Source organism: Silurus aristotelis (genome assembly GCF_946808225.1).
Source record: "Silurus aristotelis genome assembly, chromosome: 14".
NCBI classification, from domain to species: domain Eukaryota; kingdom Metazoa; phylum Chordata; class Actinopteri; order Siluriformes; family Siluridae; genus Silurus; species Silurus aristotelis.
This window is the reverse complement of record NC_139587.1, coordinates 10,195,636-10,216,686: the sequence shown is the minus strand read 5'-3', so window position 1 is coordinate 10,216,686 and position 21,051 is coordinate 10,195,636. Positions and strand designations below refer to the sequence as shown.

Genomic DNA, 21,051 nt, shown 5'->3' with positions numbered 1-21,051 from the left:
GACTGTTAAGTATTAAGTGCTTATTTTTTCAAACATTTATACATTAAGTTGCTTGAATCTTTTGGTATGGTACAAAGCCATTGAGGGTCATTGAGAGTCAGGAGCTGTGAGAGAATAATTATTTGAATGAGAATGTTTTAACCGTCTCGTATCAGTGACGAAAGATCACAGGACAGATCCTAGCTGCAATTTTATCCTTTGCGTTGAATCTTTTGATTCATTATTTTAGCAGAGAGGGGTGAAGGTGACCTCGCTAAGGTTTTTTGTCCTGTCAAAGCTGCTAGCTAAGGAGTTTAAATCCAACAACCTGATGATTCATCCCCACAGGCATCATGGCTAATTATAGCCAGGGTCTTTGTTCAGGCCAAGAGGTTAGGGGAAATATATTCATGCTCCCTTTTTAAGATATTTAGAGGTTTTGAATGGATAATTGTCATAATTAGGAGCTAATTGGGAAATTGACTTTGGCTGAATTTAGTGCCACTTTGTGTTTTGGCATTGATACCATAAGAAATTCAATCAACTCTGCCACAAAAAAAATATCCACAGTTTCCAAAAGACTGAAGTTATTATAAGCATCTCTTCAAGCAGTTGAAAATATTAAAATCTTTGAACCACACAGTCCGCATCATTTAGAACAAAAGCCATAAGCTGATTTGTACGGATGGAAAAGCTTTTTGTTTTGAAATAGTTCATTTGAACCCCAAGAACACCAATGGAACTGGTAAAAGAAATTGCAGACATCAGGTATCAAAAGATGTACAATCTTTGCTCTTTTTATTTATTTATTTTTATCTTTGCACCATGGTGTTGCATTCTTATGTTTGCATTTATAAAAAATGTGTGAACTGAGTTGATGCTTGTATGAGCAATCCTATCTCAATTCTATCAGGTACAATGAGCAAGAATTCGAGCAAAGTATTGTGAGAAGCCTGTGCAAGTCTACATCCAATAAGCAATGCTACCAAGTATTTAAAAGTCTATTCCATCCTTTGACTGACTGAAAATCTGATATAGTAAATAATAGCTTTAATTCCTAAGCCTAAATGTATGCAAACATTTGGATTTAGCTTTTAGGTCATTTTGTAAAATTAGGTCATTTTGTAAACGTGCTCAGAGCCCGGGTTTTTTATAGTAGGAAAAAAACGTTTCGTTTATTCATTCGTCAAATTCATTCATTTGTTTATTTATGAATTTTTGTATTAATGTGTGCATGTGTGAAGGCACTGTTTAGTGAAATAGTGTGTAAAAGTTTTTGTGCTAACTAAATCATGCTTTTGCTTATTCCTAGATCAATGGGCATCAGGTTGCAGATGAGCCGATGGAAGAAGGAGAATCCTGCACACACTGTGTAAGTGTTTGTGTGTGTTTTGTGTGTGTTTGGGGTAAGTTGATGGACATTTTTTGTCTTGAAACTGAAAACCTGCAACAATTAATAGAAATTAAATGGTAAAGAGCAATTGTTATGTTTTTTTAATGGACCAAAGTCAAGTTAGGCTTTAGTTTAGAGATAGTTTGCATTTTTCCTTTCTGATTGCAAATTATTTTGATGGGTTTCTGAGCATTTCCACATTCCTGCAAACTCCTGATACAAAAATATGTGATACTGGGTTTTTCCCAGTTTCACAAGCTTCAAGCTAAAAAACTGAGCCCCATAACATTAGACCAATGAAATTGCCGAACGGCTTCAGGTGAACCCATAAAACTCTTTATATTATATCGGGTGTGCTCCCACTGAATTAGCCCGCACCACATCATAAATATGGATGATGTTTTTTTTTTTTTTTTTTTTTGTAGGCTACTGTTAAATACAAGTCGTGTAACAGACACTGTCTTTTATTAAAGCCTGTGTAAAGTTCATTAGTTTCAATGTAGACACCTGTGGCTTATAGACAGGTGTGGTGTATTTATGTTCAAAATAAAAATCTTTGTGAAATTCAGTGGGTTCGGCTTATAATTGGGTGCGCTTAATAATCCGGAAATTACGGTAGTTACAATCTATATACATGCATAGTGAAAGAAAACCTTTTTACGTTTTACAAAAGAAAATAAAAGGTATTTTTCTGGGTAATAAATCAACTTCGGGCAGGCAACTATGAACTTTTAGGTGAACACAAAATTTGCTTGTCATCGATGCCCAGGCATCTTCCTTTCTACCTGTGCTGTATACAAATGTAAATTAAGTACTAATACAAAAAACCCATTACTCCGAGTTAATTTCAACAAATGATTCATTAAAGTTTTAAAAAAAGAACAGAGAATCAAATGGTTTTTTTTTTTTTTTTTTTTTTTTTCCTCCATTGCTAGTACAAGCTGTATCCAGTGTGCATACCTACTCATTATGAGAGGCATAAGTAATATTGATGCAAAGCTTTTTGTTCTTAATCATTTCAGCCTTGTATCTTGAAAAAAAATATTACTCCAAGGCAACTATACCTTATTCTATCTTAATAGTGATATATGTACTAACTCACTGTAGGGTGTGTGTGTGGTGTTTTTGTGTGTAAAACGTAGAAGAAGTACACAAACCATGTACTTGAGTTAAAGTAGAGATACACAAGGTAAAATATGACTTAAGTAAAAGAAAAAGTGCTCCCTTTAAACTTTCACTTGAGTAAAAGTACAAAAGTATTTGCCTTCAAATTTACTAAAGTATCCAAAGTACTATGATTTATCATGGCTACAATGTTCCTATCATCATTTTTGTTACAAGACTCTTGCTTAATCATCTCATTTTTTTGTGAAAAACTATTATTCCAACGATTAATCGAGTAATCAGATAAGAAGTACAAGAGAAAATAAGACAGGTCTCTTAAAATGAACAAGTAATTTGTTTTCTTTTTAGAAAAAATTACTTTTTTTATTGCTGAAATTGCATACAGGAATATCTGTGAAAACTAAACCCATTTAGTGCATCTAACTGCCATATTACATAAAATGTAAATACAAACATTTATACAAGTTTTTTGTTTTTGTTTGAAATGATCCCAAACTTTTTAAACTCTGTCTTTTTCTTTTGCCTGAATCCTATGGAAACACATAAAAAAAAAAAAAAGTCTGCCCAATACAAATTTTCTTGCAATGCCTAGTTTTTTAAAATCCAAGTTCTGACTTAATTCTCCACGTAAACATCCGACATTTCTGGGGCATCCACTGGTAACCATATTGTCGGCCTGAAGTTTGAAACTGTTGGTGTGTGTGAATGAGGCTTCATCTGTCTTGTTCCGTCTCCTCCAGAGCTGATTGTTAGACAGAGTTCTCCCCAGGAATCGGAGGCTTAGTTTAATATCATGCGATTCTATTGATTGTAGACTATTTCATATTTCATTTTCAATGTGTAAAGCTTTCTTGCACTACAGAGGGGGTGATGCTGCCCAATTAGCTAAAAAAACAAACAAACTGAATTAGGCAAACCTTTTATTTAATGTGGCAGAAACAGGCTTTCATATGAACCCTCTCCTCGCCTCTTGCTGTTTTCTCCCCAGTCCTTAATTTTTTTTATTTTGCAGCTTAAAATTAATAATAATTAAATAATTTGCCTGAATTTTTGTAATCGAATTACTCAAAGAATCATTATATCACTACAACAATCTATTTATGTAAAAATATTAATTAGTCAAACACTGATTGATGTCTATTAAAATGATCATGAGCCCAAAACCTTCTTTTCAACTTTAAAAAAAAAAAACACTTGCAAATACGGCCATGGGTATTGTGGCAAGTTAGAGTCAGAAGATTTTAATTTATTACTCCTAAAATGTTCTGCTTGCTGTTGAACTGATACTGAATGGTTTGTTTGTGCCAAGTAGAACCCACCAATCGGCAAAACAAGCGTGATTGGTGGCTTGCTGTGTGCCCAGTCATAAATAAAAAGGAACAACTGATTTCTCGAAATGTAATTGAGGAAAAAGTACGATATTTGACTTTGAAATGTAAAACGACTTCGTATAAGTTTCCTCAAACTGAAATACTTCAGTAAAGTACAGGTATGCCAAAAAGCTACTTAAGTACAGTAATTAATTACATTTAGTTATTTACTGTCCACCACTGGTGTGTAATAAGCCCACTGTATAGAACAGAAACAGGTGAGATCTCCATTTGGTTGAGTTTCATTGAGTCACCTGAGTGCTAATTTAACCCTGTTGTCAGCCTAAGTAGTGGAGTCTTTCTCATCTAGATTTTAAAGCAGCTTTGATCCACAGTTAACACCCTGGCAATCTGGACTTATCTCTGTTTCTGGATGGTTGTTGTCTTTGCTGAGAACCCCATAATGCTTTGCTGAATTAATTACTGTGGCACATGGTTATCCATTAGTGTCTTCTTTAAGTGTGCTACTATTTTATATATTCAGTTAGCGGGGACTATAGATTCACACTTTACTCTATGGGGGGTTGGGGCATATGTTGCTTTGTTATTTATTACTCTTATGATGTCCACAATTTGGCTACAATTCTGCTTCTCAATACAGTATATATACGTCCCAGGCTCTTTCCATTTGCATCTATTGGGGTTGGGACCATGGATTTCTTTAACCTCCCTTTCTCTCTGCTAGGCAATTCATTTCATACAAATTCTAGTAAGCCTGTGACATCAATCTCTTACCATAGTCGAGTGTTTTATCCCACCGTAAAGTGCATTTCATTGTGCATGCCTGAAGTACAAACCCCAAAGTCATCACCAGACGCTGAATTTCTTACTTGATGATTCACTATTCGGTAGTATTGTGACAGTGTATAGACTCTGCTCATTTTATAAGGTGTTTTGCCTCCAGTTTGACTTTAGCAAATGAAATGCTCAGTTGGATATAGATCAGGTTGTTCACTTGGCCATAAAGAATATTCCACCATTACAATAGATTTTTAGGCATTTAGCCAAACCTGAGCAGATAATACAGCTCTGCACATTCAAGAATTAATCTGCTTTTTTTTTCTTGACAGTAGTTACATCAATAAATAAAAGAACCAGTTTCACTGGAGCAATACAGGCCCACTCCATAAGATGATAAGCGTTGAATCAAGAACTGCTTCTTACAATCTCGATATGTTACTAGTCCCATTCTTGTGATTTTGTCTATTTTTTTTTCTCTCTCAGATAATATTGTTCTATAAAGTACAGTGCTTTTAAAATGTTTTTGGCAAACTCTAATCCGATCCGCTTATTTTTGAGGTTTACCAGTGATTTGCAACTTCTAGTGACCCATCTGTATGTGCTCTTGTGAAGTATTCTTTGAGGGTGCTCAGTATGATGTTAGTAAATTTTTATAGCCTAGTATAAACTTTAAAAGTTAACCAAACAGAACAGATATCCAAACGATTCTGTGTAGGCATTGATCTGCGACATCGATCTAAGCAAAGAAACTTCACTCAGAGGAGCTAAACATGCTTTGCAAACTATAAGATCCTTTTACTGCCGTGTGAAAATATTATGAATCTATATGAATCCTTAAATACCCTCAACTTAAACATGGCATTTTTTAATCGATAACTTCTCATCACTGACAATTGTGTATTAGAGCTTTCAAAATTAACACGTTAATGCAAATAAATTTTAATTAACATGCCTTTAATGCAGCATGCATTTCTGTTTTACTATTTTTAAAATAAAAAAAATATAAAAGCGGTGAAATAAAAACCTTTAAAGCAACACATTTATTCACAACATCCTTTCTTTACTCAGACATAAAAATAAATATTATTTAAAAATAATTCTTAATCACTAAACATTTGTTTTACTGATGCACCAAGTCTCAAATCGAGCACCAAAATCCATGAAGCACACATCCGGCAATTAACCCTCTGGGGTCGACAAAAGTGCCGGCGCAATTTGTGGCATCTCTTCCTCGTAATGCCGAAACAAACTTAAATTACACTGTCCTTTTTTGATTGTACAGATAAGAGCAATACATCATTATAATCTGTAAAGGGTCTACTTATTTGTATATACTCATCATAACAAAAGCTGTTCTTTTGTAAAATTAAGAAAACAGACGGGGCGCTCTCTGCCATCGCTGTCTCCTCTCTTTATAAACACACAAATAAAACAAACCGGATCTCAGTGAATACCTGCCTCACAGACATAAATATATGTATAAAAAGCTTGAAATGTCTACTTTTAAATAAAACAATTCACATAAATTCTCTGAATGTGTAGTCCATATGAAAGTTAGAAGAGTTACAACCTCATTACCCGTCCTTGTGGAAACAGCAAAAGTTCAGTGTGGTGTCCTGATCATTTACGCAATTTAAAACACCGCAATTATATTAAACAGTTACAAGGATATTTTGTCTTCATGCGCTATGTTCAGTATAGTTTCACTAATAATAAACATACATTTGCATTACGCATCCATATTTGTCCATTATCCATCATTAGAGTATTAAAAAATGTAAGTATTAATTTAAGTTAATTCATATTTATTGTTTATATATAGAAAGAAAGAAAGAAAGAAAGAAAGAAAGAAAGAAAGAAAGAAAGAAAGAAAGAAAGAAAGAAAGAATGTTGAATGCACCAGAAATGTCAGATGTTTTCAGTAAAAAAAGTGTTTGAAATGCGAGGAAAACCAAATCGGAATTAGGCAAGCTTTTTGCATGCAGCGGAAACAGGCTTCCATAGGATTCATGCCACAGTGTGTTTACTTTTTTCTTTTTGAGCAATCTGCAATTTTTTGTCAGATTTTTATTGTATATATTTGTATTTACATTTTATGTCATTTTTCTTGAAATGAAACAAGAGACTTGTTTATTTTAAGATACCCATCTTATTTTTTTCTTGTATATTTGGTATTGTTCTTTAATGAAGAAAAAAGTACTTCTTATCCAATTACTTGATTAATCGGTTTACTTTTTTATTTAAATATATATCTTGTTTCTTTTATATATATTTATATCTTTTTATATAATTTATTTATATAGATCTATAGTTTTTAGATGTGCCATAATAACATTTTGCAGTCACTTGAACTTGGAAATCCAAACTTGTTCCAGCATGGCAATGCCCTTGTGCACTGTGCATCCCTTGTAATGTGGTTTACATGCTTTGGAGATGTAGATCTTGAGTGGCCTGCTAAGAAGCTCTGATCTCATCCCTTCTGAACACCTTTGGGATATATTGAAATGCTGACTACACCCCAGGTCTCCTCACCCACATCACCTATTTGCACACATATCCATAAGCACATTCCAAAATCTAGCGGAACAGCTTCCCAGAAGAGTAGAGGGAATTATAAGAGCAAATTAGGACTAAATATGGAACGCAATACTCTTGGTCACATACACATACCATTCTAATGACCAGGTGACCGAATAATTTTGCCCATATTTTGTGTGTGTGTGTGTGTGTGTGTGTGTGTGTATATATATGTATATGTATGTGTATATGTATGTGTATATATATATATATATATATATATACAGTGAGGAAAAAAGTATTTGAACACCCTGCTATTTTGCAAGTTCTCCCAATCTAAAAAAAAAAATCCAGAAATCACAATATATGATTTTTAAACTATTTAATTGTATGATACAGCTGCAAATAAGTATTTGAACACCTGTCTATAAGCTAGAATTCTGACCCTCAAAGACCTGTTAGTCTGCCTTTAAAATGTCCACCTCCACTACATTTATTATCCTAAATTAGATGCACCTGTTTGAGGTCGTTAGCTGCATAAAGACACCTGTCCACCCCATACAATCATTAAGAATCCAACTACTAACATGGCCAAGACCAAAGAGCTGTCCAAAGACACTAGAGACACAATTGTACACCTCCACAAGGCTGGAAAGGGCTACGGGGAAATTGCCAAGCAGCTTGGTGAAAAAAGGTCCACTGTTGGAGCAATCATTAGAAAATGGAAGAAGCTTAACATGACTGTCAATCTCCCTCGGTCTGGGGCTACATGCAAGATCTCACCTCGTGGGGTCTCAATGATCCTAAGGAAGGTGAGAAATCAGCCCAGAACTACACGGGAGGAGCTGGTCAATTACCTGAAAAGAGCTGGGACCACCGTTTCCAAGGTTACTGTTGGTAATACACCAAGACGTCATTGTTTGAAATCATGCATGGCACGGAAGGTTCCCCTGCTTAAACCAGCACATGTCCAGGCACGTCTTAAGTTTGCCAATGACCATTTGGATGATCCAGAGGAGTCATGGGAGAAAGTCATGTGGTCAGATGAGACCAAAATAGAACTTTTGGGTCATAATTCCACTAAACGTGTTTGGAGGAAGAAGAATGATGAGTACCATCCCAGGAACACCATCCCTACTGTGAAGCATGGGGGTGGTAGCATCATGCTTTGGGTGTGTTTTTCTGCACATGGGACAGGGCGACAGCACTGTATTAAGGAGAGGATGACCGGGGCCATGTATTGCGAGATTTTGGGGATCAACCTCCTTCCCTCAGTTAGAGCATTGAAGATGGGTCGAGGCTGGGTCTTCCAACATGACAATGACACGAAACACACAGCCAATGTGTGTGTGGAGGAGTGGGCCAAAATCCCTCCTGCAGTGTGTGCAAACCTGGTGAAAAACTACAGGAAACGTTTGACCTCTGTAATTGCAAACAAAGTCTGCTGTACCAAATAATAACATTGACCTTCTCAGGTGTTCAAATACTTATTTGCAGCTGTATCATACAAAAAAATAGTTAAAAAATCATACATTGTGATTTCTGGATTTTTTATTTTTTTAGATTATGTCTCTCACAGTGGACAAGCACCTACGATGACAATTTCAGACCCCTCCATGATTTCTAAGTGTGAGAACTTGCAAAATAGCAGGGTGTTCAAATACTTATTTTCCTCACTATGTGTGTGTGTGTGTGTGTGTGTGTGTGTGTGTGTGTGTGTGTGTGTGTGTGTGTGTGTGTGTGTGTGTGTGTGTGTGTGTGTGTGTGTGTGTGTGTATAATATATTATAAAATACAGATGTTTGTGTGTGCACGCTACAATTAATATTACATTTTCCAAAGATATGTTCTACTTAACTGTTCTACTTATTTTAGCATAGATTTACAAATGTCTTCATTTTTTCCTTCCATCCTTCATTCATTTACTCCTTTGATATGTGGAATTGATATGTCAGGATTTTCTCCTTTCAATAAAAATTCTTAAAGCTGGACATAAAACGCTAAAGAATCCATATTGCTAGCATTATCTGCTAGCCACATCCTAGTTAGCAGCTAACTCTCTGAATTCTTTAACGTTTTCATGCATGCTCAAAACAAATCTTATTTCCGGTACGGAGGAAGTAGCCACAGTGATGCATTTTTCTTTTTTATACCCCTGGTACTGTTGTGTATGTTTTAAAGTTTAATAATAATAATAATAATAATATAAAAAAATTCGCTCAAAATGTGAGGTAGAGACTAAACAAACATGCGGTCTGCCACTTTACAGGTTCCTGAGGGAATTTAGATGTTAACTATGTTCTGCACGTAAAAATTATTGCATTGCATTCGGTACATGTGTACCCAACCGAAAGCCCTGTATCGATAAAGTTCAGTATGAATACTTGTACTGTTACATCCCTACTGTCCCCTGAAAATCACTCAACATACAGATATTATTGTCAAAATAGCTGGCAACAAAAGTGAGTACATACTAAGTGAACATGTCAAAACTGGCAGGGAATTCACCATGTTGTTATTTTCAGAGGACAGTAAATCTGTACTGCTATACAAGCTGCACATGGACTACTTTAAAATATATCCAAGTTTTACTTCTATAGTATTGCCCCTTGAGAAGAAATACTAAAATGGTTGCTGAAATTTGAGGGGTGTACTCACTTTTGTGAGATACTCTATACTGATACTTTGACCATATTTTGATTTTGATTTTTTTAATTGAGTAAAAAATAACCCATCCTGTTTTTCTGCGTTTTATAGAACTGCACTATTGGTTGATGAGATAATGGGTAAAATATTTTTTCCTGCAGGATGACGGGTCCTATAAAGAGATCCCCATCACTCATCATGTAAAGGAGGGCTGTGAAAAGGCTGACCCTTCCCAGTTTGAGCTGCTTAAGGTATTGGGCCAGGGATCATTTGGAAAGGTGCGTGACCCTTACATAGTGTATTTTATAGATGATATTTTGTATGAGAATTTAAAATTAGATGTAGATGTTTGTGTCGATGTGACTTTTTTGACACTTTTGGCATGCTAATGACCATTGCACAAGTTTAATTCCACAATTTACATATCTTCAGGAAGGACACACACACACACACACACACACACGTGTGTGTGTGTGTGTGTGTGTGTGTGTGTGTGTGTGTGTGTGTGTGTGTGTGTGTGTGTGTGTGTGTGTGTGTGTGTGTGTGTGTGTGTGTGTGTGTGTCCTTCCTAAAGATATGTAAACACACCCAACAAAGCATTACTTTAGACGCTGTGTTTAATTGAATTGAATGGTGAAGTCAGACCTTTGAACTCTGCCTTTATTATTGAAGAAACCAACAGTTTTTGAAATTTTTTAAGGTCCATGTTTTGTTTTTTTTGGTATGTGCATATTGATTCATATTTATGATTTATAAGGTATTCTTGGTGAGGAAGATAATGGGCCCAGATGCTGGTCAGCTGTATGCAATGAAAGTCCTTAAAAAGGCATCGTTAAAAGGTAATCTAGCTTTTGGGAGTCTGTTTATGATATAAGGTGATCAAATGTCTTTAATCTAGTGCCAATAAATCTTGATCTCATTGGCAGTAAGGGACAGGGTTCGCACAAAGATGGAACGAGATATTTTGGTGGAAGTGAATCATCCCTTCATTGTGAAGTTGCACTATGGTAAGAGTGCATTATGGCGTTCTCTTTTGTCTGAGTTTCTTCTTGCCTCAAACTTATTGTTTCTGTCTTGGCATTAACAGCAGCTTTGAGTACATTCTCTTACTGGCATATTCAGTCTGGTCCTGTGATTTAATTAAGGTTGTTGTTTGCTAAATGTGGCATGTCTACCTGCCTGTCAAGTCAAATCCTGCACCTGGCCTCACTTGTTTAACTTTGGGATGCTGGTTGGGTTCACCATATGTCTGAAGTGTCTGATGAAATACATGCAGCTTTGTGTAAGTTTGAGGTGTTGTTTTTTTCGCCCTTCTTATCACAGCCTTTCAAACAGAAGGGAAGCTCTATTTAATTTTGGATTTTCTCAGGGGTGGAGATGTATTTACTCGCTTATCCAAAGAGGTAAGTGTTCTGTTTTCCTATCTTCTAACCTTTAAATGCCTTTCCCCCAGTTATCCTCACTGCAAAATGGCAGTAATTAAAGCTATCAAACCTCTTATTAAATAAACTGTTCATGATTTTAATCAAGAAGTATAAATTGTGTATTTGCATCCTGTGGTGTTTTAAGGATGTGTCGTTCACAGACAGGCTTTGATGCCTTTAGTTGCTTTCCAAATGATTACATTTATATTTATGCCATTTAGAACCCCTCATTCAGAGTGAATAACAAGGTAACTGGAGGTTGAATACAAGCACGGATTGGTTGGCGTTCAGTCTTTGTGGCCTTTTGGTGTTTTATTTTTTTATTTATTTATTTTTTAATTTTTATTTTTTGGTTTTTTTTTTTTTTTTAAGTAAACAATACTTTAGTATGGGGGACATGGTAATGCTCCCATGCATAATAATAGACATAAATAAAATGCTTTCTAAAACATCAGTTTATACAAATTCATGCTGTTAGTGTCATAAGCTGGCATGTGTGCCAGCATGTCTCATAAATTATAAAACGCATTTGAGTTGCTCTTAATGCCGTATACATTACTTGTTTTTCACCTAATGGAATTCTAATAAACACACAATAAAAAGAATAATCCTCAAAATGAAAAAGATTACTAAATCACTATTAAATTTAAATTATCAATTAATTATTTATTTAAATAGAATGTGATTTTCCTCTGTGTTGAACATTTTGGGGATTGTTTCACCAAACGTTTTAGTGTGAGTCAAATATATAAATGTTTTTTTTTTATTTATTTATTTATTTTTTATCTGCGGTATCAAAATAATTGCATCTTTTGAATTACTTAACACAGATTATTTTATAGCTTTAAAAAAAATTATAAAAATTAATAGAGCATAGGCCATAAGAACTCATTTGGCAGAAAATGAATGTGCTTATGTACATATTTACAGATTTTATTTTAGTAGACTGCTCTTAAAAAAAATTAAATAAATAAATTATGAATAATATTTTTGCGTATACAGGTATCCTATCACTGTACTGCTGAGCAGTTTCTACTCAGCACCATGGATAGCAACAGCATCTAGCATTATTTTGTGTTTCACAGGCATGTTTATGGATTGTGGCTTAATCAATAAAAATAAAAAATCTAAAACTTGTTTAAGATTGAAATCTAATGAGCTTTTAATATACTTACAATAACCCACAGACAATCATTTACACATGGTAATAATGGACAAATGACAAGTGATTTGACATTTAAAATAATAATAATAATAATATAACTAAAGAGTAATTTCAATTAGTTAGATAACATTTAGATAAGTACTCAGACACTTTATTCTGTTCTTCAGGATAGAAAACCTAGAATTTAGCAGCAGAGCTATTTAATAACAAGCTTTGCACACCAGAACCTTTCAGGTGTGCAAGTTTCTTAACCAAGGCCTTTCTGAAATGGATAATGAGTTTAGTTAGACAGCCAGCTATAGGAAGACTCATGGTCCCATAACTCTTCTATTAAAAAATTTTACTCTTTATGCTGCTGGGAACATTAAAATCTTTAGAATTGGTTTTATGCTGTTGTCCAGATTTATGTCTACAGAGGTCGTCTCACCTCATAGTGTGATTTTCGTTCTGACCTATATTGTGAATTATTGGACCATGCACCTATAGATCTTTGTCTTTTTAAATAATGTCTAATAAATCTATGTTTTAAAAGAAAATCAAAGCAAACAGAATGTACCTTAGTTAAATTTGTAGCAAATCTGCCAAGGGTCTGAACACTTATCTAAATGAGAGATTTCAGTTTTTCATTAAAATATATTTTTTTTGTTTTTACAATTTGGACTTCTTATATTATATTTATTAGATTTAAGAAGTTAGGGTAAAATGTCAAAAATAGCTTTTCTTCAATTGCTTCTTTCCTGATTGCAGTAAATCTAACAGTATTACAAATTAGTAACAAGAAGGACTAGACTAGGTAATAGAAGCATTTCTGTCAACATCATTGGTGTTGAGTTTGACTTGTATTAAATGTAAAAAAAAAATAATAATAAATTATAATAAATTAGTCATTGTTATTTGTTGCTGGCTTTATTGTTTAAAGGCAGTTTTTCATATTTGCAGCTGAAATAAAATGGCCATGATTTTACTCAATAGTTATATTCCCATAACATTTTATTTCTCTTGTCTGTCTATATAAATATCTCTGTATAAAGATTTGGTTGTGTCCACTGTGTACTATGTAACAGTAACTTGTTTGTTTTTGTGTGACTGTAAATTCTATTGTTGACTTTTGTTTGTGTTTTCATTGTGTTTGTACAAAGATCAGAGAGTAAATCTGTCCAGTTCTTACTAGGTTATGTTTACAGAGGAGGATGTGAAATTCTACCTTGCAGAGCTGGCCCTTGCATTGGATCACCTTCACAACCTAGGCATTGTTTACAGAGACCTGAAGCCTGAAAAGTAAAGTATTCCCTTCTGTTTTTTTTTTTTTGTCTCTGTATTTTAAGGCCTCAGCACAGTTCATGTGTTTAGCTAACTTTCGCAAACAAATATAATTTCAGATAGAGCAGATGCTTGGTGTGCTTAAGCCAATTAATTCCAAGTATCACAAAGGTTTAACTATATATATATATATATATACAGTGAGGAAAATATGTATTTGAACACCCTGCTATTTTGCAAGTTCTCCCACTTAGAAATCATGGAGGGGTCTGAAATTGTCATCGTAGGTGCATGTCCACTGTGAGAGACATAATCTAAAAAAAAAAACATCCAGAAATCACAATGTATGATTTTTAAACTATTTATTTGTATGATACAGCTGCAAATAAGTACTTGAACACCTGTCTATCAGCTAGAATTCTGACCCTCAAAGACCTGTTAGTCTGCCTTTAAAATGTCCACCTCCACTACATTTATTATCCTAAATTAGATGTACCTGTTTGAGGTCGTTAGCTGCATAAAGACACCTGTCCACCCCATACAATCAGTAAGAATCCAACTACTAACATGGCCAAGACCAAAGAGCTGTCCAAAGACACTAGAGACAAAATTGTACACCTCCACAAGGCTGGAAAGGGCTACGGGGAAATTGCCAAGCAGCTTGGTGAAAAAAGGTCCACTGTTGGAGCAATCATTAGAAAATGGAAGAAGCTAAACATGACTGTCAATCTCCCTCAGATTGGGGCTCCATGCAAGATCTCACCTCGTGGGGTCTCAATGATCCTAAGGAAGGTGAGAAATCAGCCCAGAACTACACGGGAGGAGCTGTTCAATGACCTGAAAAGAGCTGGGACCACCGTTTCCAAGGTTACTGTTGGTAATACACTAAGACGTCATAGTTTGAAATCATGCATGGCACGGAAGGTTCCCCTGCTTAAACCAGCACATGTCCAGGCACGACTTAAGTTTGCCAATGACCATTTGGATGATCCAGAGGAGCCATGGGAGAAAGTCATGTGGTCAGATGAGACCAAAATAGAACTTTTGGGTCATAATTCCACTAAATGTGTTTGGAGGAAGAAGAATTATGAGTACCATCCCAAGAAACCATCCCTACTGTGAAGCATGGGGGTGGTAGCATCATGCTTTGGGTGTGTTTTTCTGCACATGGGACTGGGCGACATCACTGTATTAAGGAGAGGATGACCGGGGCCATGTATTGCGAGATTTTGGGGAACAACCTCCTTCCCTCAGTTAGAGCATTGAAGATGGGTCGAGGCTGGGTCTTAAAAACATGACAATGACTTGAAGCACACAGCCAGGATAACCAAGGAGTGGCTCTGTAAGAAGCATATCAAGGTTCTGGCGTGGCCTAGCCAGTCTCCAGACCTAAACCCAATAGAGAATCTTTGGAGGGAGCTCAAACTCTGTGTTTCTCTGCGACAGGCCAGAAACCTGACTGATCTAGAGAAGATCTGTGTGGAGGAGTGGGCCAAAATCCCTCCTGCAGTGTGTGCAAACCTGGTGAAAAACTACAGGAAACGTTTGACCTCTGTAATTGCAAACAAAGGCTACTGTACCAAATATTAACATTGACTTTCTCAGGTGTTCAAATACTTATTTGCAGCTGTATCATACAAATAAATAGTTTAAAAAATCATACATTGTGATTTCTGGATTTTTTTTTAGATTATGTCTCTCACAGTGGACATGCACCTACGATGACAATTTCAGACCCCTCCATGATTTCTAAGTGGGAGAACTTGCAAAATAGCCGGGTGTTCAAATACTTATTTTCCTCACTATGTGTGTGTGTGTGTGTGTGTGTGTGTGTGTGTGTGTGTGTGTGTGTGTGTGTGTGTGTGTGTGTGTGTGTGTGTGTGTGTGTGTGTGTGTGTGTGTGTGTGTATATAATACACACACACACACACAGTGGTACCTTGACCTACGAGTTTAATTCGTTCCGTGGATGAGCTCGTATCTCAATTTGCTCGCACATAAAATCAGTTTTCCATATTAAAAATACTTAAAATGGCATTAATCAGTTCCAACCTTCAAAATGCCACCCCGTTTTTATGTTTCATGTTATTAAATTAGGAAAATACATTTCTAAATAAAAATCTTTATTAAAAACTTAATAGAAAGAGTATGTAAAGATATATAGGTTTTATTTAATGTATTTTCCTTGGAGATGGGACAATTTAAGCTAACGAAGCCGGGGGGGGCTTAGAGGCGATAATCGGAGTAGGCGGGAAAACTAGTTTTTTTTACTATCACTACTGTACACTGTGTATCCCTAAACTTAAAATTTTTACTTTTTCTTCTTTGCTTATCTTAATTTCCCTCACAATCTTCGCTTTCTGGCTTCGCTTTGCCATCTAGCAGTGGCATCTCGAGCTCGTACCTCAATTTTTTGCTCGCGTAACAAAGCAAAAAATCGACCGATTGACCGCTCGTACCTCGGAAAACTCGTACATTAATGCACTTGCAGGTCAAGGTACCACTGTGTGTGTGTGTGTGTGTGTATGTATGTATGTGTGTGTATGTGTATGTGTATGTATATATATATATATATATATATATATATATATATATATATATATATATATATATATATATATATATATATATATATATATATATATAATTATCGATCAATCGATTTTCCGGACTATAAGCCGCTACTTTTTCCCACGCTTTGAACCCTGTGGCTAATTAATGGGTTTTTCCCGGTTTCACAAGCTTTCAAGCCAAAAAACTGAGCCCCATAACATTACACCAATGAAATTGCCGAACGGGTTAAGGTGAACCAATGAAATTCTTTATATTAAATCACGCTCCCACTGAATTGGGCCGCACCACATCATAAATATGGATAAGGTTCCTCTGACGTTTCACCTGCCGCTCACTCGGACTGTCAACAGGAAATGCAAATCATTCGTCACGCTGAAAACAACCGTGCATAAAAAAACACACTTCACCTGTGTTCTGAGCTGCACGGCATCGGGAGAAAAGCTTCCACCGATGGTGATTTTTAAACGCATGACTAAGCCAAAAAATAAACTCTTGAGAGAAATTGTTGTGAAAGAAAGGAGGAAGACCGTGACCAATGACTTTCTTGGTAGGCTACTGTTTAGATACAAGTCGTGTAACAGGCACTGTCTTTCTTTAAAGCCTGTGTAAAGTTCATTTGTTTCAATGTAGGCACCTCTGGCTTATAGACAGGTGCGGCGTATTTATGTTCAAAATAAAAATCTTTGTAAAATTTAGTGGGTGCGGCTTATATTTGGGTGCGCTTAATAGTCCGGAAATTACGGTGTGTGTGTGTGTGTGTGTGTGTGTGTGTGTGTGTGTGTGTATGTATGTATGTGTGTGTGGGTGTGTCTAATATATATATATATATATATATATATATATGTTTATGTTCATCCAACACATTAAGTATGCTGAGGCTTTCTCTTTCTCAATTCTTTTTCTTGTTCTGTATGTTGGGCACTGATATTTCCACCACATGCAAGCAAGCAATTTATTTTTGAATACCCCAATAATGGGTAATAGCAGCACTAATGGTCTCAGGCTGATTGAAATTCGGAATTTTAAAAAAATGAGCCATGATAGTCAAAACACTATTTTTTTAATTGTTTGAAAAACATATGTTCATTTGCTTTCTATATGAAGATCTTTCTTCATATAGAATATAGATAATTCTTACATGCAAATGTGATTATCTTAAGAATGCTTACGTATCTTCTAACTAACTTGTGCTCATTTTCTCTCTCCATGTATAATGGTCATAGACATGTGTTACAGTCAGACAGTTTGGTGTAATTGGGGTTGCCACCTTCAGCAGCCATCTTCAATAGTTTCCCCTTTGTTTGAAGTATATTCTTACAGAATTTTAGGTTTGCAATTGATTGAAAAGGCACCCTCATTGAGGCTGCTGGCATGACTGTTTAAAATCGTTTTTTCCAGCTTCTAAATATTTATAATAATTACCGTATTTTTCGGACTATAAGCCCCTACGTTTTGAACCCCGCGGCTTAAACAATGAAGCTGCTAATTTATGGATTTTTTGGGGGGTTTCCCGGTTTCACAAACTTCAAGCCAAAAAACTGAACCCCATAACATTAGACCAATTAAATGTCCGAACGGAAACGAAAAAACGCACCTCACCTTTGTTCTGAGCTGCACGGCTTCGGGAGAAAAAACCTCCACCAGTGGCGCACGACGATGACAAAAGATAAACTCCCCAGAGAAATACAGTGGTACCTTGACCTACGAGTTTAATTCGTTCCGTGGATGAGCTCGTATCTCAATTTGCTCGCACATCAAATCAGTTTTTCATATTGAAAATACTTAATCTACGTATCCCTAAACTTTAAAATGTTAACTTTTTCTTCTTTGCTTATCTTAATTTTCGTCACAATCTTCTCTTTCTGGCTTCGCTTCGCCATCTAGCAGCGCGTCTCGAGCTCGTACCTCAATTTTTTGTTTGCGTAACAAAGCAAAAAAATCGACCGAGTGACCGCTCGTACCTCAGAAAACTCGTACATTAATGCACTCGTAGGTCAAGGTACCACTGTAGTTGTGAAAGGAAGGAGGAAGACAGTGAACAATGACTTACTTGGTCGGCTGCTGTTTAGATACAAGCCGTTGAAAAAACGGTTTAAAACTCCAGTTACAACAGAAATCAAATAAGCACAGACAGGTTTCCAAAACTCGTGCTTTTTTATTTTTCTTGGCAACAAAGTTATGGGTTAGTCAAAGAAACTTAGAAATGAGCATAAGAAAATAATAAGGACATAATCCTCAGTCTTACACGCACGCAGTAATACCGGCAGAATGCAGTGCATGCTATTCCCAAAAACCGCTATGCTCCTAAAGGAAGCGCAACATATTTCACCTGTTACACCGTGTGTAACGTGTCTTTCGTTAAAGCCTGTGTAAAGTACATTAGTTTTTAGACATATAGGCTTATAGACAGGTGCGGCTTATTTATGTTAGAAATAAAAATATTTGTCAAATTCGGCCTATATAAGGGTGCACTTTATAGTCCGGAAATTACGGCATAGTATTTCAATAACAAGTTTAATCATAAAAAAATGTATTTCATAATGACCAGAAAAGGAATAGGCTGGGTTTTGTTTGTTTGTTTGTTTATTTATTTAGTTTTAAGTTTAAAAAATGTGTATGATAGATCAAAAGGTTATTTATTTACAGTTTTTAAGTTGTAAATTGACTCATTGTGTAATTTGTAAATTTACACAATGAGAGCTATAATTTATAAATTTAATATAAATAAAGAAGTAATGATACTTACCACATCATAACACAATGTTAATTTTGGTCTATATCAAACTAAATCAATAAAAACTACTGCTGCTACACTTCTGCTTATTAGCAGCTTGGGCATGTTTATTATGTGCTGCATGCTGTATCAGATCAGACAGTCCACTATAGGTCACTGAAAGGGATCTATAGTAAACAAGTTTGAATTTGTAACTTTGACATGACTCGCCATCTCACATCACAGTTAAAACCTCTGGCATTTATCACGAAAACTTGTATTAGAAGTACTGTAGGTTTTAGAAGACTGGCAGTAACTTTAAATAGAGCAACAATAACCTAGACATGCATTCTCGCAACTTTCTAATTTTTCTGTTGTTCTTGCCACTATGAAGGCTTATTTTATGTATGAATCTTGGCTCAATTGGGTATGTAGCATTATATCCCCCCCCCCACCCCCCCATTATAAGGAACTGGTGGCAACCCTATGTATGACTGTTCTGAATTCCAACTTATTTTTTTTGCTTGTTTTGTGTTTCTTAATGTATCCATGTGTTTGTGTACCTGTATTGGAGAATCTGATTTTAATTTTCAGCATTTTGCTTGATGAAGCTGGACATATCAAGCTAACAGGTACAATCTGCTTTTATACTACTGTATTTAACTCAAGCATTTGCATGCATGAATTTAAATACAACGTTAAATATGCACTGTGTTTCTAGGACTGATTCACTGTTTACTTCTGTTTCAGACTTCGGGCTCAGTAAAGAATCAGTAGACCAGGATAGGAAAGCATACTCTTTTTGTGGCACTGTGGAATATATGGCCCCTGAGGTGGTCAACAGGAGAGGACACACACAGAGTGCTGACTGGTGGTCTCTTGGTGTTCTAATGGTAGGTCTACTTTTAAGCATAATTATTGTAGTACTGAATTAGACCCTCTTGAATTTTGATTTGGTTAGCTGTAGTGCTCAGATTAATTGCTACAATTAATATTAGTCTCTGTTAACTTCCTTCATGACTGCATGTTTCTTTTATAGAACCCTTTTCACATTTAACATAATCTTACTGATGCCTTTCAGTGAAATGGAGGTCTTATTCTGTCACACTGTACTGAATAGAACCAACTTTTGATTTAGCAGTTTTCTTCATCTATATCACCTTTTACTTTTATTTCAGTATTAGTGATATTGTATTGTGTGTTTGCTTTTAAACAAATCATTTTTTTAACTTTTTTCTTGCTGCTAGTTTGAAATGCTGACAGGGACATTACCATTTCAAGGAAAAGATCGGAATGAAACCATGAACATGATTCTTAAGTAAGTGGGGCTACATTTTACATTTTAAATACACATGATGTACATCAGATTTCTGATTTAGTAAAGATTAGATATTTGGATGTGCAAATGGCAATGATCATTGAAAATGAGTTGTTGTAAATTGATAATGATTTGCATTTCTGAATATCACTGCCTTCTTATTTTCTGTTTAATTTATAACAGAGCTAAATTGGGAATGCCACAGTTTTTAAGTTTGGAAGCACAGAGTCTTTTAAGAATGCTCTTTAAAAGAAACCCAGCAAATCGCTTAGGTATGTGAAATCTCTTGCTCTCATCATAATAAATCATAACAAATCTAACAAAATACACAATTGGAATCATTTGGATTTCTTAAATTAGCTCTTTTTTTAAATTATTTTTTTTTGGTCTTTTGAAGGAGCCGGTCCAGATGGTGTAGAGGAGATCAAACGACATGCCTTTTTCTCCACTATAGACTGGAACGTGAGTGTCTCTTAGCAAGTGTTCCAATTTTTATGCAGCCTACTTCAGTGGAACAGGACAATACTATATGTCCTGTTCTTTATATAAAGTGGTTATTATGAATACTACTTTATAGGTGGAATTAGATGGAGATAAGCACTGATTGATCAAATTCAGCTATTGCTAAATCATTCAGAATGTCTGAAGAAAATCACTTTTCTTCTAAACAGATGGTTGAAAGATGTTTTACAGTTAATTGTTTGTTTTGCTTTTTAAATGTCCTGCAATTTTGTGGTAGCTATATTGGCATTTAAATTTACAATTATATTATTAGATTTATTGTTATAAAGTCTTCATTATTCTGCTGTGTATTTTTTCACATTTCG

General features: G+C 35.4%; 1 protein-coding gene and 1 long non-coding RNA gene across 3 annotated transcripts in view; one reads left to right on the top strand and one right to left on the bottom strand.

Annotated features, from left to right (window-relative positions):
* The window catches only part of rps6kal (ribosomal protein S6 kinase a, like), a 39,630-nt gene that overhangs the window by 3,456 nt on the left and 15,123 nt on the right, over positions 1-21,051 (top strand). Inside the window, exons 2-12 of the mRNA XM_083560284.1 lie at positions 1,292-1,351; positions 9,932-10,048; positions 10,528-10,609; positions 10,697-10,777; positions 11,094-11,173; positions 13,531-13,637; positions 19,501-19,538; positions 19,657-19,799; positions 20,154-20,224; positions 20,408-20,496; positions 20,622-20,686. Of these exons, the coding sequence (XP_083416410.1) occupies positions 1,292-1,351; positions 9,932-10,048; positions 10,528-10,609; positions 10,697-10,777; positions 11,094-11,173; positions 13,531-13,637; positions 19,501-19,538; positions 19,657-19,799; positions 20,154-20,224; positions 20,408-20,496; positions 20,622-20,686 (933 nt within the window). The remainder of the gene's footprint in view (positions 1-1,291; positions 1,352-9,931; positions 10,049-10,527; positions 10,610-10,696; positions 10,778-11,093; positions 11,174-13,530; positions 13,638-19,500; positions 19,539-19,656; positions 19,800-20,153; positions 20,225-20,407; positions 20,497-20,621; positions 20,687-21,051) is intronic.
* On the bottom strand, positions 2,308-12,586 carry LOC310736736. 2 transcript variants are annotated; one of them, XR_014536640.1, is made up of 3 exons: positions 11,825-12,586; positions 10,357-11,775; positions 2,308-6,062 (listed from the first exon to the last, which is right to left on the bottom strand). It is a non-coding gene; the product is annotated as an uncharacterized lncRNA (long non-coding RNA). The 2 variants fall into 2 exon arrangements; XR_014536641.1 differs by having other exon boundaries at positions 2,308-6,050.